This window comes from Neofelis nebulosa, chromosome 4 (genome assembly GCF_028018385.1).
Source record: "Neofelis nebulosa isolate mNeoNeb1 chromosome 4, mNeoNeb1.pri, whole genome shotgun sequence".
In the NCBI taxonomy this organism is placed as follows: domain Eukaryota; kingdom Metazoa; phylum Chordata; class Mammalia; order Carnivora; family Felidae; genus Neofelis; species Neofelis nebulosa.
Window position 1 is genome coordinate 5,583,338 of NC_080785.1, and position 12,685 is coordinate 5,596,022.

General features: G+C 54.5%; 1 protein-coding gene across 6 annotated transcripts in view; it reads left to right on the forward strand.

The window, feature by feature from the left end:
* Positions 1-2,859: 2,859 nt before the first annotated feature.
* The window catches only part of PRKAG2 (protein kinase AMP-activated non-catalytic subunit gamma 2), a 261,150-nt gene continuing 251,324 nt past the window's right edge, over positions 2,860-12,685 (forward strand). For all 6 annotated transcript variants that reach the window (XM_058723747.1, XM_058723752.1, XM_058723748.1 and 3 more), the window contains exon 1: positions 2,860-3,426. In XM_058723747.1, coding sequence (XP_058579730.1) covers positions 3,313-3,426 — 114 coding nt within the window. In that variant the 5' untranslated portion in view covers positions 2,860-3,312. The remainder of the gene's footprint in view (positions 3,427-12,685) is intronic.

The following is a 12,685-nucleotide window of genomic DNA, read 5'->3' on the forward strand; positions in this document are numbered from 1 at the left end:
CGTGGGTGGCTCAGTTGTTTAAGGGTTCAACTTCAGCTCAGGTCATGATCTTGGGGTTCGTGGGTTCGAGCTCCGGGCAGGGCTCTGCACTGTCAGTGTGGGGCCTGCTTGGGATTCTCTCTCCCTCCCTGTCCCTCCCCCACTCGTGCTTTCTCTTTCTCTCTCTCAAAATAAACACACTTAAAAAAACGTTTTAACGTTTTGTATATTTTGTTCAGCATAGATTTTATTGCATTATTTTTGCAAAGGAAGTCATAGATCCGCGTGTTCAGCGACAATCAGTGGGAAGGGTTTCCTCGACACTGCTGCTTGGCAAGCCACAGGATGGGGTTTCGGAAGGCACCCCAAAGCGAAACCTTCAGAAAAATTCCATTTTTAAGGCTTATTTATTTTTGAGAGAGAGAAGAGAGAATGAGCAGGGGAGCGGCAGTGAGAAAGGGGGACAGAGGATCCGAAGCAGGATAGCACAGAGCCCGATGTGGGGCCCGAACCCACAAACCGTGAGCTTGTGACCTGAGTGGAAGTGAGACGCTTAACTGACTGAGCTACCCAGGCGCCCCCTCAGAAAAATTCAATCTTAAGACTGCACTGATTGGAAGACATATGATCAATTTATGCATATCTTATCGGAAGGAAAAACAATGGTAAGCTTCTTCTGGCACTGTCCATAAGAAACACCCAGATTTCAGAAATATTAACAACCACAAAAGGCTCTTAAAATGCCAGCAACATGGTAAAACATTTTAATTTCGGGTTCCCGGGCACTAAAGTCTGCACTCCAACAAAATAAACTCAGAGAACAAATCAATTTTATTAATGAATGACTGGGCATAGGTACACGGATCAACTGACCCAAGTACCTATTAAAACAACTGCTAACCACTTCCCATCGCCAGGGACAGGGCCCAGGCAAAGCGTTGCGCAGTGGCTTCCTGGTTCTGAATCCCTTCCTGGTTCTGAATCCCTTCCTGGTGGCTCTTCTCGACTTCTCTTGCCTGTCTACTCGCCCCTTCCCACCTGTCCATCTTTCCTCCCAAAATCAGTTCTCATCAAATGGAGTGACTTGCACGGCCTGGCAAATTATTACCGCGACAGGGATTAAAACTTTAAGCAAAAGGGGTGAAATTTAAGTGACAGTTGGGGAGTAATTTTGAGTGGGTAAGGGTGGGCTCCCTTGGTCGCAAAGGTAAAGCCCCCTCTCCCTTTTCAACTACTAACCAGGATTTCTAGCGTTTAGGGGAATGATGAGGTCTTAGGTGTCCCCCACCAACCAGTCAGAAAAAGGTCAAAGCCTGAAATTCCACACCTGTGGGCCCGGGATGGCCACCGGGTTTTTGAACTCAGACTAGTGGGCTCCAGAACGCTCAACCTTCAGTCAAGCAAGCCGTGCTCTAGGATTTTCCAGTCTGGCTTCGTTCTAGACTAGCAGGGGAGAAAGAGAAGGAAGATTAAAAAAAAAAAAAACAAACCCATGAACCAAGGAACCCCCCAGACTGCAGGGGATTTTAGACCAGATGATGGAACGTGGATCGGAAGGAAAATAGGAAAGATGGCTGAAACACGGGGCTTCTGGCTGGGTGGGAAGCGCCACCTAAGGGGGTCCCTGAAGCGGGCTAATTCCTCCTCCTCCTCTGAGTGGGGGGAGGGGGGCATTCGGCGAATCTCCGCATCCGCATCCGGACAGGAGTTGAGGCCGCGTCCTCACCTTCTTCCTCTGGGTAAACCTGATTTTCTGATTGCGGGGAGAGATGGAGCTGACGTCAGCATTCAAGGCGCTGGAGTGACTTTGGGAGTCACTTCGTCCTCAGAACCTAGAGCCAGAAAGGAGGCGGCTCCCTACCCAGCATTCACCCCTCTTGCGGCCGGGGGCCGAGGTCGCGCCATCCTGGGGCCCTCGGAAGGGGGACGCCACCACGGACGCCCCCGGCCCTCCGCTACCGGCCGTGCTACGGCGGCAACGCAGGGGCACGTGGAAGCCTCGCCCGCGATTTCCGCCCCCGTTGATTTCCGCAGTCCCAGCAAGTCCGCGTTTGGGGCGGCGCGGGGCTGCGGCTCCTGCGCCCGCACTTACCGCCGCCCCACCGCGCACCCCTCGGCGCACCCGAGAAAAGCCGGGTGTCAGGCGGATGGGGTGGGGTGTGAACCCCGCTCCCCGGTAACCCCGACCGCTCTCCGGGCGCCTGCGGGTCCGCACGCCGGGTGGGGAGGGGCCCGGGGCCGCGGTTTTCCCGGAAGCAAGTGCGGGTCAGTGCGCGTCCCGCCGCAAGCCCCGGCTTCCGCCGCTGCGGGGTGGCCCGGCAGGGCGCGGCGGCGTCGCAGGGGGCTCGGGCCAGGAGCCAGACCCCGGGGGACGAGATGCGGCGCAAATCAGCTGCAGGCCGGTCCCGCGCCGCCGCGGCCGGGAGACCCCGCCCGCCGGGCAGGCGACAACGTGCGGCGACCCGGGGGCGGCACGGGGAGCGGGCGAGCGGCGTGCGCCGTGCACTTCCTGTTCAGTGCACGCGGCCTTCCACCGCCCCGCGCTCGCCCAGCCTGCCGGGCCGCGCCGCCCCTCGCCGCCGGCTCCCTGTCCCCGGGACGCGGCGCGGCGGTGGGACGCAGCGGGCGCGCCCTCCGGCTGGCAGGGCCGCGCCAGCCGAGCCGCCGCCCGAACTTCGGCGCGCAGCCGAGCGGGGAGCCCAATTGCCGGGGCGTTCGCGTTTGCGCCTCCTCCTCCCTCCCCCCCCCCGCCCCATCTCGCCCAGAAGGGGGACGGGCCGAGTTCCAGGCTCGCGGCTGGTTCATTCTGCGGCCCAGGATTATATTTACACACACACTGTCCCACTCTCGCCAGATTGTCCGCTTCGGCGCAGGCACGGGAGGGTTGTTTTCCAAAGTACCGTCTTTCCCTGCACCTGCCTTTCAGATCACCTCTGGGAACCTGTGGGAGGAGCTGACAGGGTGGACAATGTTGCTTCGCTTTGCAAAAGGAAGAAAACTTTGTCACCCAGAGGGAGACCTCTGCCACGCGTAACCCGGAGAGAGACCAAGAACCAGGACAGACTTTGGCTTTGATTTTGCATCGATGAGCCCGTAAAGAGGAAGAGGACACGTGAACTCAGCGCACACGCCGACCGCCATCCTCCCCGGTGGCGGCGGCCCCAGGTACCTGCGCCACCTTCCCTCCCCGCGGAAGTCCCCACGCGGTGTCTCCGGGGTGGAAGGCTAATCATCAAGAGCGCGCGGCTCGAAGCCGACGGCAGGGGCCGGGCGAGGAAGGAGAGGACCGAATTGCAGGAACGAGTTACCCGGAATTAACTTCTGGTTAAAGTTATGGGAAGCTCGGCCATGGACACCAAGAAGAAGAAAGATGTTTCCAGCCCCGGCGAGAGCAGCGGCAAAAAAAATCCCAGCCAGAAGAGGCGTTCGCTGCGAGTGCACATCCCGGTGAGTGCCAGCAGCGCGGTGCCCGGCTCCCCACCCTCGCCCGGTCGTCTACCCCGGCACCGAAGCGGTTAACGCGGGACGCCCCGCGCGCGTCGTGCGTGCCCCTCCTGTCACTTTGGGCCGCCCGGGGATGGGTGGCGGCGCGGGGTCGAGCTGAGCCGCCGATCCCGGGCTCCATCTGTCTCGGCGACCGTCAGCGGCGGCGCGGGAGGGGGCGCGCGGGGCGGCCGGTGGCGGGCTGGGCGTAGCCCCGGATCCCGCCTGGTGCGGGTGCTGGGGGGCGGCGCGTAGTGTTGTTTTGTTGAAAAAGGACGGTGTGGACTGCGCTCCGGGGAGGTGGAGCCGCGCGCGGCTGCCGGGGCCGGAGGGGCGGGGCAGTGGGCGGGGACAGCGCGCGGGAGGCGGGGGGTGTGTGGGGGGGAATGTGTGTGGCTGTGTAGCTGCGCCCCGAAACGGACCTTCCCCCTTCCCAGTTCCCTTCGGGGTGTGCCTGGGCCCGGGGCGCCGGCGGGGGGGGGGGGTTCCTCTGCAGCCATTCCTTTTGCCTGTCCCCGGGAGCACATTTCGGGGATTTGGGGGTTCGGGACTCCCTAACGCGTGCGGAGCTGCCACGAACTTCAGCCCCGGCCACGCCGGCAGCCCCGCCCGGACTTTGGCGACTTCGATCGGTCTGCGGCTCGACTCTGTCCAACTGGAGGGAGCGCCGGGAGGGGGCGTGCGCCCACCCTGGGTTTTGGCTACCCAGGGGAGCCGCGGCCTTCCCCAGCGTCCCCATCGGGAAGTCAGGTGGTGGGGCGTGCGGCGCGGCCCCTACGGGCACTCGAGAGAAACCCCCAACTGGGTCACGCCCCTGACCTCCACCAGCCAAGTAAATGTTTGTCCAGATACATGGACGGACGGACGCACGCACACAGGCACAAACATACACACAGAGCGGTGGGCTCCGTGAAGAATGTTGGTTCTCTCCCTGGGGACATTTAGTTCTCTCTCGGGGGATAACCGGTTCTGGGCACCGGGTGGGAGTGCGAGGTGAGTCCCACCCTCTGAGGACTGCCTCCGACAGGGCAGGGCTGGGGAGGGGCTGCTGGCCTCTCACTTCCCCTCTGCGAACCCCGTTAGGCACTTTCCTTCAGTGTTTGTTGAACAAAAGTCCCCCCCTTTCCCTTCCGTGTGTGCGTACACTCCCGCCTTATAGCGACGTTGAAATAAAACAATTCACGGGAAAGCTCTTGCGAACGTAAATAGTGTGGTATGAATGTATGGTTGTCACATCTGCATCAGGGCAACTGGTTTTAAAAAGAGAGGCCTAGAGAGAAGAAAATGACACTGCCCAGTGTCAGGCCATATTGTACCGAGGCGGACTGGTGAGGACGGTTCCAGATGCGGTGTTGGGGCTGCTGGAGGGGCGGTGCTGGTGGTGAGTGCGGGACAAAGTCCGGAACCCAGAAAAAGACTTGAGGGGCCACGCTGTGAAAGTGGGAAGGCCACGGTGTAGCTGGAATCCTCTGACCACCCTTCTTGCTGCTGGACGTGATTTTGGCTGCTTTCCACAACCTTCTTGGCATGATCCATCCCATACCAGAAGTGCTTTTCACTCAGTTGTCCCACACATGTGTCTAGTGCTCTGGTTGATGGCGAGATCAGGGGTGAAAGAGAGGGTCTCTGTCTCCTTCCTTATAGGGCTTGTATTTGCTGGTGGGACCGGGTGGGGGGGGGGGGGGAGGCGAGCTTCTTCTGGTTGACCATCTACTAATTGCCTGTTGACCGCTGCACCGGGTTGGTGAGAGTCATACTCTAGTTGGGGAAATATGGCATTCAGGCAGATGCTGGCACATGACCCAAGGGCATCCGATGACCGGTGCTGGCAGCCACTGCTTTCAGAGGGGAGAGAGGGAGAGGGGACAGCGTACTGACGTGTTCCAAGAGACATCAGACCCAGAGGTAGTAGGCAGGACAGAGCCACGTGTGAGAAGCCTGGATTACTCCCACCAGCGAACCAGCTGGAGCACCTCCATGAGTTGGGGGTTGGATGATGGCTTCCGGGTACAGCAAAGAGCCCCTTCTCATGGAAGAAAGGGTGTGGGAATCAGAAACGGAGTGAGGCCCCATCAAGGAGGGCCCTGAAGTAAGCTTGCCAGATTTAGCAAGTAAAAATTTTGGATAAACAAGGAATAACTTTTTAGTACGTGAATGTCCTATGCGCCATTTGGGATGAACTTGTGCTGAAAATATCATCCATCGTTGTCTGTAATCCCAGCTTGGGTGTCCTGTATCTTTTTGGGCAGCTCTCACTGGTCCAGTGCACTCTCAGGAAAGAGCCCTCGTGAGGTCCCTAGTGTGTCCACACAGCTTGTCTGTGCACTGAATTGGATTGAGTCCCTTTTGGACATCATTAGCCCCAGTCTTTCCCCCCGTATCTGGTGCATAAACAGAACCATGACCTAGGGTGTGGGGGTGTTGGAGTCACGGTGAACCTCCCTCCCAGGCTCTGATTATCTTACCGTCTTTACTCTCACTTGCTACCAATAGCACCTGCTGTGCCCTGAGACACCAGAATGGGGGATCCATTTCCGAGGTTGCCTTAGGGCCTATGGGTTATAGCAGGTAACAGAGACCTGGAATCACGAACTATAGTAACTGATGAACTGAACGCGATGAAGGGAGAATGGCCTTTGGGCCTGATGGAGGATGAAGCCCGGCTTGGTTTTAGTCCCTTCCTTATGTGGCCGGGCTCACCCCTTTCTGGCAAAGGGGAAGGTGGGAGAGAGGGGAGGAAGGGGAAGCAGGAGTTCGGACTCCTCTGGGGGTTGCCCGGGGCCCGTAAAGGAACGAGATGGGCGCCATGTTTAGAATCGTGGTGGGTTGGCACCTCGCCCTGGTTCTCTTCCCTCAACCTTCCTCCCCAGTGTAAAGCAGGAATAATAATGAAGGTGGTGGGAATGGTTTTGGAAAGTAACTCCTTGGAAGCCTAGCCGTGTGTGGCATTCTGCCAGAACTTTGCCAGAGAAACTGTTGTCTGGAGAAGGTATATTCTTTTTCTGTTTTTTTTTTTTTGGTACCAGAAGAAGCAGCTTCTCTATTAATGCTGAAATTCATATGTCCCAGACCTTTTTAAATTGATAACTGTGGACCGGCATACTGTGGGTCTTTGGAACTGTTTAGAAGCCAGTGATAGAGCAGGAGGCCATGGGGGAGGGAAGGGCTTCAGAGAGAAGGACTCTGCAGGAGCCTGAGGGGACACCGAGGCAGGCCTGCAGGAGCTCAGGCTCCAGTGGCCCGGTATTTACCGCCAATGGAAGGCATGGGTCCCCGGGCCTCCTGGGAGAGGTGCTCCAGAAATCCTTCACGGTCGCTGGAGACACACTAAAACTAGAGCCAAGAGTAGCTGGCTGGTCGCAGAAGGTTGTGAACACAGCACTTGGCTCGGGCAGGTCGGTCACTCGTGATGGCTTTGCCCGTGGAGGGAAGCCTGACACTGCTTGAGGCCCAGCACCTTCTACACGGGGGATGCGCCTGTGACTTGCATGTGACCAATAGCCTCCATCCAACCACTTCCACTCTGTTCGGGGACCCCAGAAGGGGGGTGGGGCATGGGCTGGACGCAGGGGGGACCAGAGCCGCCCTTCTGCCCACCCCTGCCCCCCGGGGCGTGGAGGACCGAGTGCCTAGAGTGCTGGCTACCTGTCACATCACTAAAATACCGCAGCCTGAGCCTCAGTGAAAGGCAAGGGATGCCATGCAGTACAGGGAGGGTATCGCTTTTGTTCTTGGCCTTGGCCTTGGCCAAGGTCAATCTTGAACAAGATTTGTTGAGTAGGGGTTTCAGGCAGGGTTTTCTGTGGTTCCTGGACCAGCTTAAGTACAAACACCCATTGTTTGTTTACTACATAAAATCCTGAGTAACAGCCCAGACCTACTGAATCAGAATCTCTGAGGAGTGGGACCATGGTTCTGTGTTTCTGATAAGTTCTCCAGGTGTGTCTTATGCTTAGTGGTGTAAATATTAAAATAATTGTTTTTCAACTTCCCCAGTGTTAGTACTGATCTCTTTCTTCTACCCCTGTGAGTTATTCTTTCTACCTGTCTGTTTAGGTATCCATTCATCCATCTGTCCATCCACCCATCCATCTACTTATGTATCTGCCTATCTATCTATCTATCTATCTATCTATCTATCTATCTATCATCTATCCATCTATCCATCCATCCATCCATCTACGTATGTATGTATGTATGTATGTATGTATGTATGTATGTATGTATGTATCTATCATCTATCCACTTATCCATCCATCCATCTACCCATCCATCTATTTATGTATCTATCTATCCATCTATCCATCTACTTATGTATCTGTCTATCATCTATCTATCCATCCATCCATCCATCCATCCGTCCACCCACCCATCTATCTTATCTATCTATCCATCCATCCATTTATCCATCCATCCATCCATCCACCTACTTATGTATGTATGTATGTATGTATGTATGTATGTATCTATCTATCTATCTATCTATCTATCTATCTACCTATCATCTATCTTATCTATCATGTATCCATCCATCCATCCATCCATCCATCCATCCATCCATCCAGTCCATCTATCTACTTATGTATCTGCTTGTCTGTCTATCTATCTATCTATCTATCATCTATCCATCTATCCATCCATCCATCCATCCATCTACGTATGTATGTATGTATGTATGTATGTATGTATGTATGTATCTATCTATCTATCATCTATCCACTTATCCATCTATCCATCTACCCATCCATCTATTTATGTATCTATCTATCCATCTATCTATCCATCTATCCATCTACTTATGTATCTGTCTGTCTATCATCTATCTATCCATCCATCCATCCATCCATCCGTCCACCCACCCATCTATCTTATCTATCTATCCATCCATCCATTTATCCATCCATCCATCCATCCATCCATCCACCCATCCACCTACTTATGTATGTATGTATGTATGTATGTATGTATGTATGTATGTATCTACCTACCTATCATCTATCTTATCTATCATGTATCCATCCATCCATCCATCCATCCATCCACCCATCCACCTACTTATGTATGTATGTATGTATGTATGTATGTATGTATGTATGTATGTACCTATCATCTATCTGTATGTATGTATGTATGTATGTATGTATCTATCATCTATCCACTTATCCATCCATCCATCTACCCATCCATCTATTTATGTATCTATCTATCCATCTATCCATCTACTTATGTATCTGTCTATCATCTATCTATCCATCCATCCATCCATCCATCCGTCCACCCACCCATCCATCCATCCAATCCATCTATCTATCTACTTATGTATCTGCTTGTCTGTCTGTCTATCTATCTATCTATTAGCTATACATCCATCCATCCATCTTCATCTGTCATGTATACTTTTCCAGTTGTCATTGGGAAGAGATGTCCTTGGCTACTGACTCTTGAACAATGGTAAGATACTTCTGGCTCCCAAATAAATATGGAAGCCCACATCCACCCCCAGCCAGGGTAGCCCAGTGCGGGCCAGCCTGTCAGGGCACAATGGAATGCTTCTTGATTCTGCCCTATGGTGCATCTTGGACGCCCTGAGTGTAGGCTCTTCTAGGGCCCAGAGTATGATATCAGGACACTCAAGCTTCAGGCGAAGCTCCCCAGTGATGGAGTCTCCAGAACTGTCCTGTGGCTCCAGGGTTTATAAATGAGGGCGGGGTACCCCTCCACAGCTCGCAGGATGTGAGTGTGGCTGACTGGGGAGTGGGCTTCCTGAAGCATGGGCATAGCATGTTGGCCGAATGTCAGGAAGGCACAGTCGGGCCCTGAGCCTGTGGAGGGAATGGGCGGGAAGAGTATGGATAAAGAAGTCCCCTTCCTTGTGGGCTCTGCCCTGTGGCTTGTGCACACATCTCCAGGGACCACCTCCCTTAGCGATATAAGCAGAGCATGCACAAAACTAAGGGATTTGCTGAGTCACCGTTCTGTGCCCTGGGGTGTGCCCTCGGGCTGGGATACACCCTTATCTCATCCCCCCCACCCCACTTCACAGGTGGCCCCACTGAGAACAAGCACACCCCGCCCCCATCCCATGGTTGGATGACAGGTGGAAATGGAATGTGAGAGCGCAGCCTCTGCTGCTGGTGCTCACTGGGTCCTAGTACCCCATCTGTGGAGGGGTTCGAGACCCTTGAGCAAACCAGGCTCTGATGACCTCTGCAACTATGGATGTCATGGAGCATGATTTCAGCAAGCGGACATCTCTAGTACTCAGGTAGCAAAGACAGAAGCAGCCACCCAATATGGCTCGAATGCTCAGTATCCTGTCTTCCCACACGTCGTGTTAGGGTTTTCGTTGCTTTGCAAGTACTCCCCTGCCCTGCTTGCTTTGAGCTGGCCTCCTCCTGGGGTGAAACCCAGCAGAGCTATATTCTACTGCTAATGTCCAGCCAGAGGTAAGACTTCTGAGGTTCCTAACCCCCAGATGGACTGAAGGAGCACGGAAGCACTTGGCCCTTACCTTCTCACCCGCTCAGACCTCATCCCATAACTTCTAATTTTTTTTTAATGTTTTTTTTTTTTTAATTTTTTAAATGTTTATTTCTGAGACAGAGAGAGACAGAGACAGACAGAGCATGAGTGGGGGAGGGGCACAGAGAGAGAGAGGGAGACACGGAATCTGAAGCAGGCTCCAGGCTCCCAGCTGTCGGCACAGACCCCGACGCGGGGCTCGAACTCACAAACCGCGAGATCGTGACCTGAGCCGAAGTCAGAGGCTCAACCGACTGAGCCACCCAGGCGCCCCTTTAATGTTTATTTTTGAGAGAGAGAGAAACAGAGTGTGAGAGGGGGAGGGGCAGAGAGAGAGGGAGACAGAAATTGAAGCAGGCTCTAGGCTCCGAGCTGTCAGCACAGACCCCGACACGGGGCTCAAACCCACGAACCGTGAGATCATGACCTGAGCCGAAGTCGGACGCTCGACCTACTGAGCCACCCAGGCACCCCCATCCCATAACTTCTAAATCGGTTTGTATCTTCTCAAACCATTCAGACAAACACATGTGCTTTTCCATGAGGCTGTTTCCCTGTTTTCTTTTGCTTTTCCCATTTTTCCTTTTTGATCTGTTCAGCTCACTGCCAACGATGTTCTGTTTCTGGGCACCATTTTACTTTTATGGGGGCGACCCTGGTTGCTAAACAGGGCAGCTGTCCCTACAGAGCTGGGTTAGAATCCAGCTCTGTTTTTCCATTCCTCTCCAGCCACCCTCCCTTTGGCCCAGAACAGTGAATATGATGGCACGCGAAAACACCACTTGTCTCCTGCCTCTTTCAAGACGGTGGCCCAAACCGTCTTGAAACCCCATGATGCCAAACCAGAGGTCAAATTGTCGTCAAGGTCTTTTAAAATCTAGGGCAAATCAAGGCCCATGAGGCGCAGAGCCGTCAAGAGCTGAGGCCGAGTCCTTAATTTGCTTGGTGAACTGACTGTGATCCTCCTCTAACGGGGCAGAGGAGCCTTGTGGCGGTCAAGCTGTGTCCCTGAGGCTTACCCACGGGGATCCTTAGAGACCCCACTGCATAGCGTATGCAGCTGGAACAGAGGAAGGGGTCGGCTCTTCCCGGGCCCGGCTTGGCCTCCAGGGGACAGCTGGCGTGGCCCACAGCGACATGGTTAATCCCAGCCTCACTACCTCGTTCTTCCACTGCCTACTTTGAAAATAATTTGGTCTCCATTCTTTTCCTTCCTGTTGACAGGAAGCCCTTTCTCTGCCGGCTCAGGGGCTTGTCACAGACCAATCAGATATCATCCAGGCTTTGGGGTTTCTGCCAGGGCCTCTGTGTTTTGATGTACTCTGACCTGGCAGTGAGGTTGCTGGACAGTGTGCAACAGAGACCGATTTGCTCTTGGTGGCCCCAGGGGTCCAGCCTTTTTTCCATGAGGCCAAGGCTGTGGGAAGCCCTGCATCGCTGTCCCCTTGCTGCGGAGGGGGAGCACAGAGAGGGCTCAGCCGGCTGCACAGCCCAGCTCAGGACGGCACTGGGGTGACCTCCCTTTGTGCGGAGCGGGGGTGGGAGGAGGGTGGGGGGATGGGAGAGCCGGAGAAAGGACACAACCCAGCCATGGGACACCGACTTCTTGCTCTTGAAAGAGAAGGAGGGCTGGGGGATGGCTGGGGATCACATTTACGGGTAGGTAGGGTTAAAGCTGGCACTGGGAAGCCAGTCGATTCATTTCTGTCTGTTTTCCAGGCGATGCGGTGATTCTCAGGATACAGGGATGAACAGGGTCATGGGTTGAATTGTGTCCCCCAAAAGATCTGCTGAAGTCCTAACTCCTTGGTGCCTGTGCACGGGACCTTATTTGGAAATAGGGTCTTTGCGTGTGTGATTAGCCCGGTTAAGATGAGGCCATTAGGCCGGGCCCCTAACCCAGGATGACTGGCGCCCTTCTATGAAGAGAAGGGCGCAGACACTGAGGGAAGGTCATGCGAGGACAGAGGCAGCTCTGGGTTCCTTCCTCTTGGTTCCACCCCTTGCGGCACGGGCCATGCGACAGCCACCGGGTCGGGGCCTTGAGGCTGTGATCACCTGGCCCCATTCTCGTCTACAGCATATTATGTAATCAAACACCCCAGAGAGATTCCTCCTCGAAATTCAGACACTGCTCGATGGGTAGTTTCATTCATAGTAGCTATGACTGATCAATATCATCGATTGTAAGATACCACCTGGGATGGCAGGGTTGTCATCAGATTTGGCTAACACTGATGGACCACTTGCCATGGGGCAGGCCTGTATTTTTATATAAGCTACCTCTCTATCTCACCAATCAGCCTACTGTTATCCGTGTTCCTAGCCTCACCGTAGACAAAGGGGGTAGGCTGTCTGTGGCTCACAGCTATTCTAGCCCAACCCGCCTAGAAAACTCTCGGTTGTGTTTTCATTGGGTTTTTGATGTCTCTGCTTGGCCCCACTCTAGCCCCGGGCTTTTGATGCCTCGAGACCAGTCCGGGCAGCGTGGCAGCATGGGGGTGGGAGGTAAGGACTGCTCAGTAGGAAGGGGACACCACCCACGTGATGGGTGCGCGGGAAGCGAAACACCTGGTCTGGACAGCTGCCCTCTAGTGGTTTGCCAGGTCTCAGTACACTTTACGTGGCTCCTACATTTTTATTTCTATTTAATTTAATTTTTTTTTGAGAGAGCACGTATGCTCACGTGCACGAGTGTGGG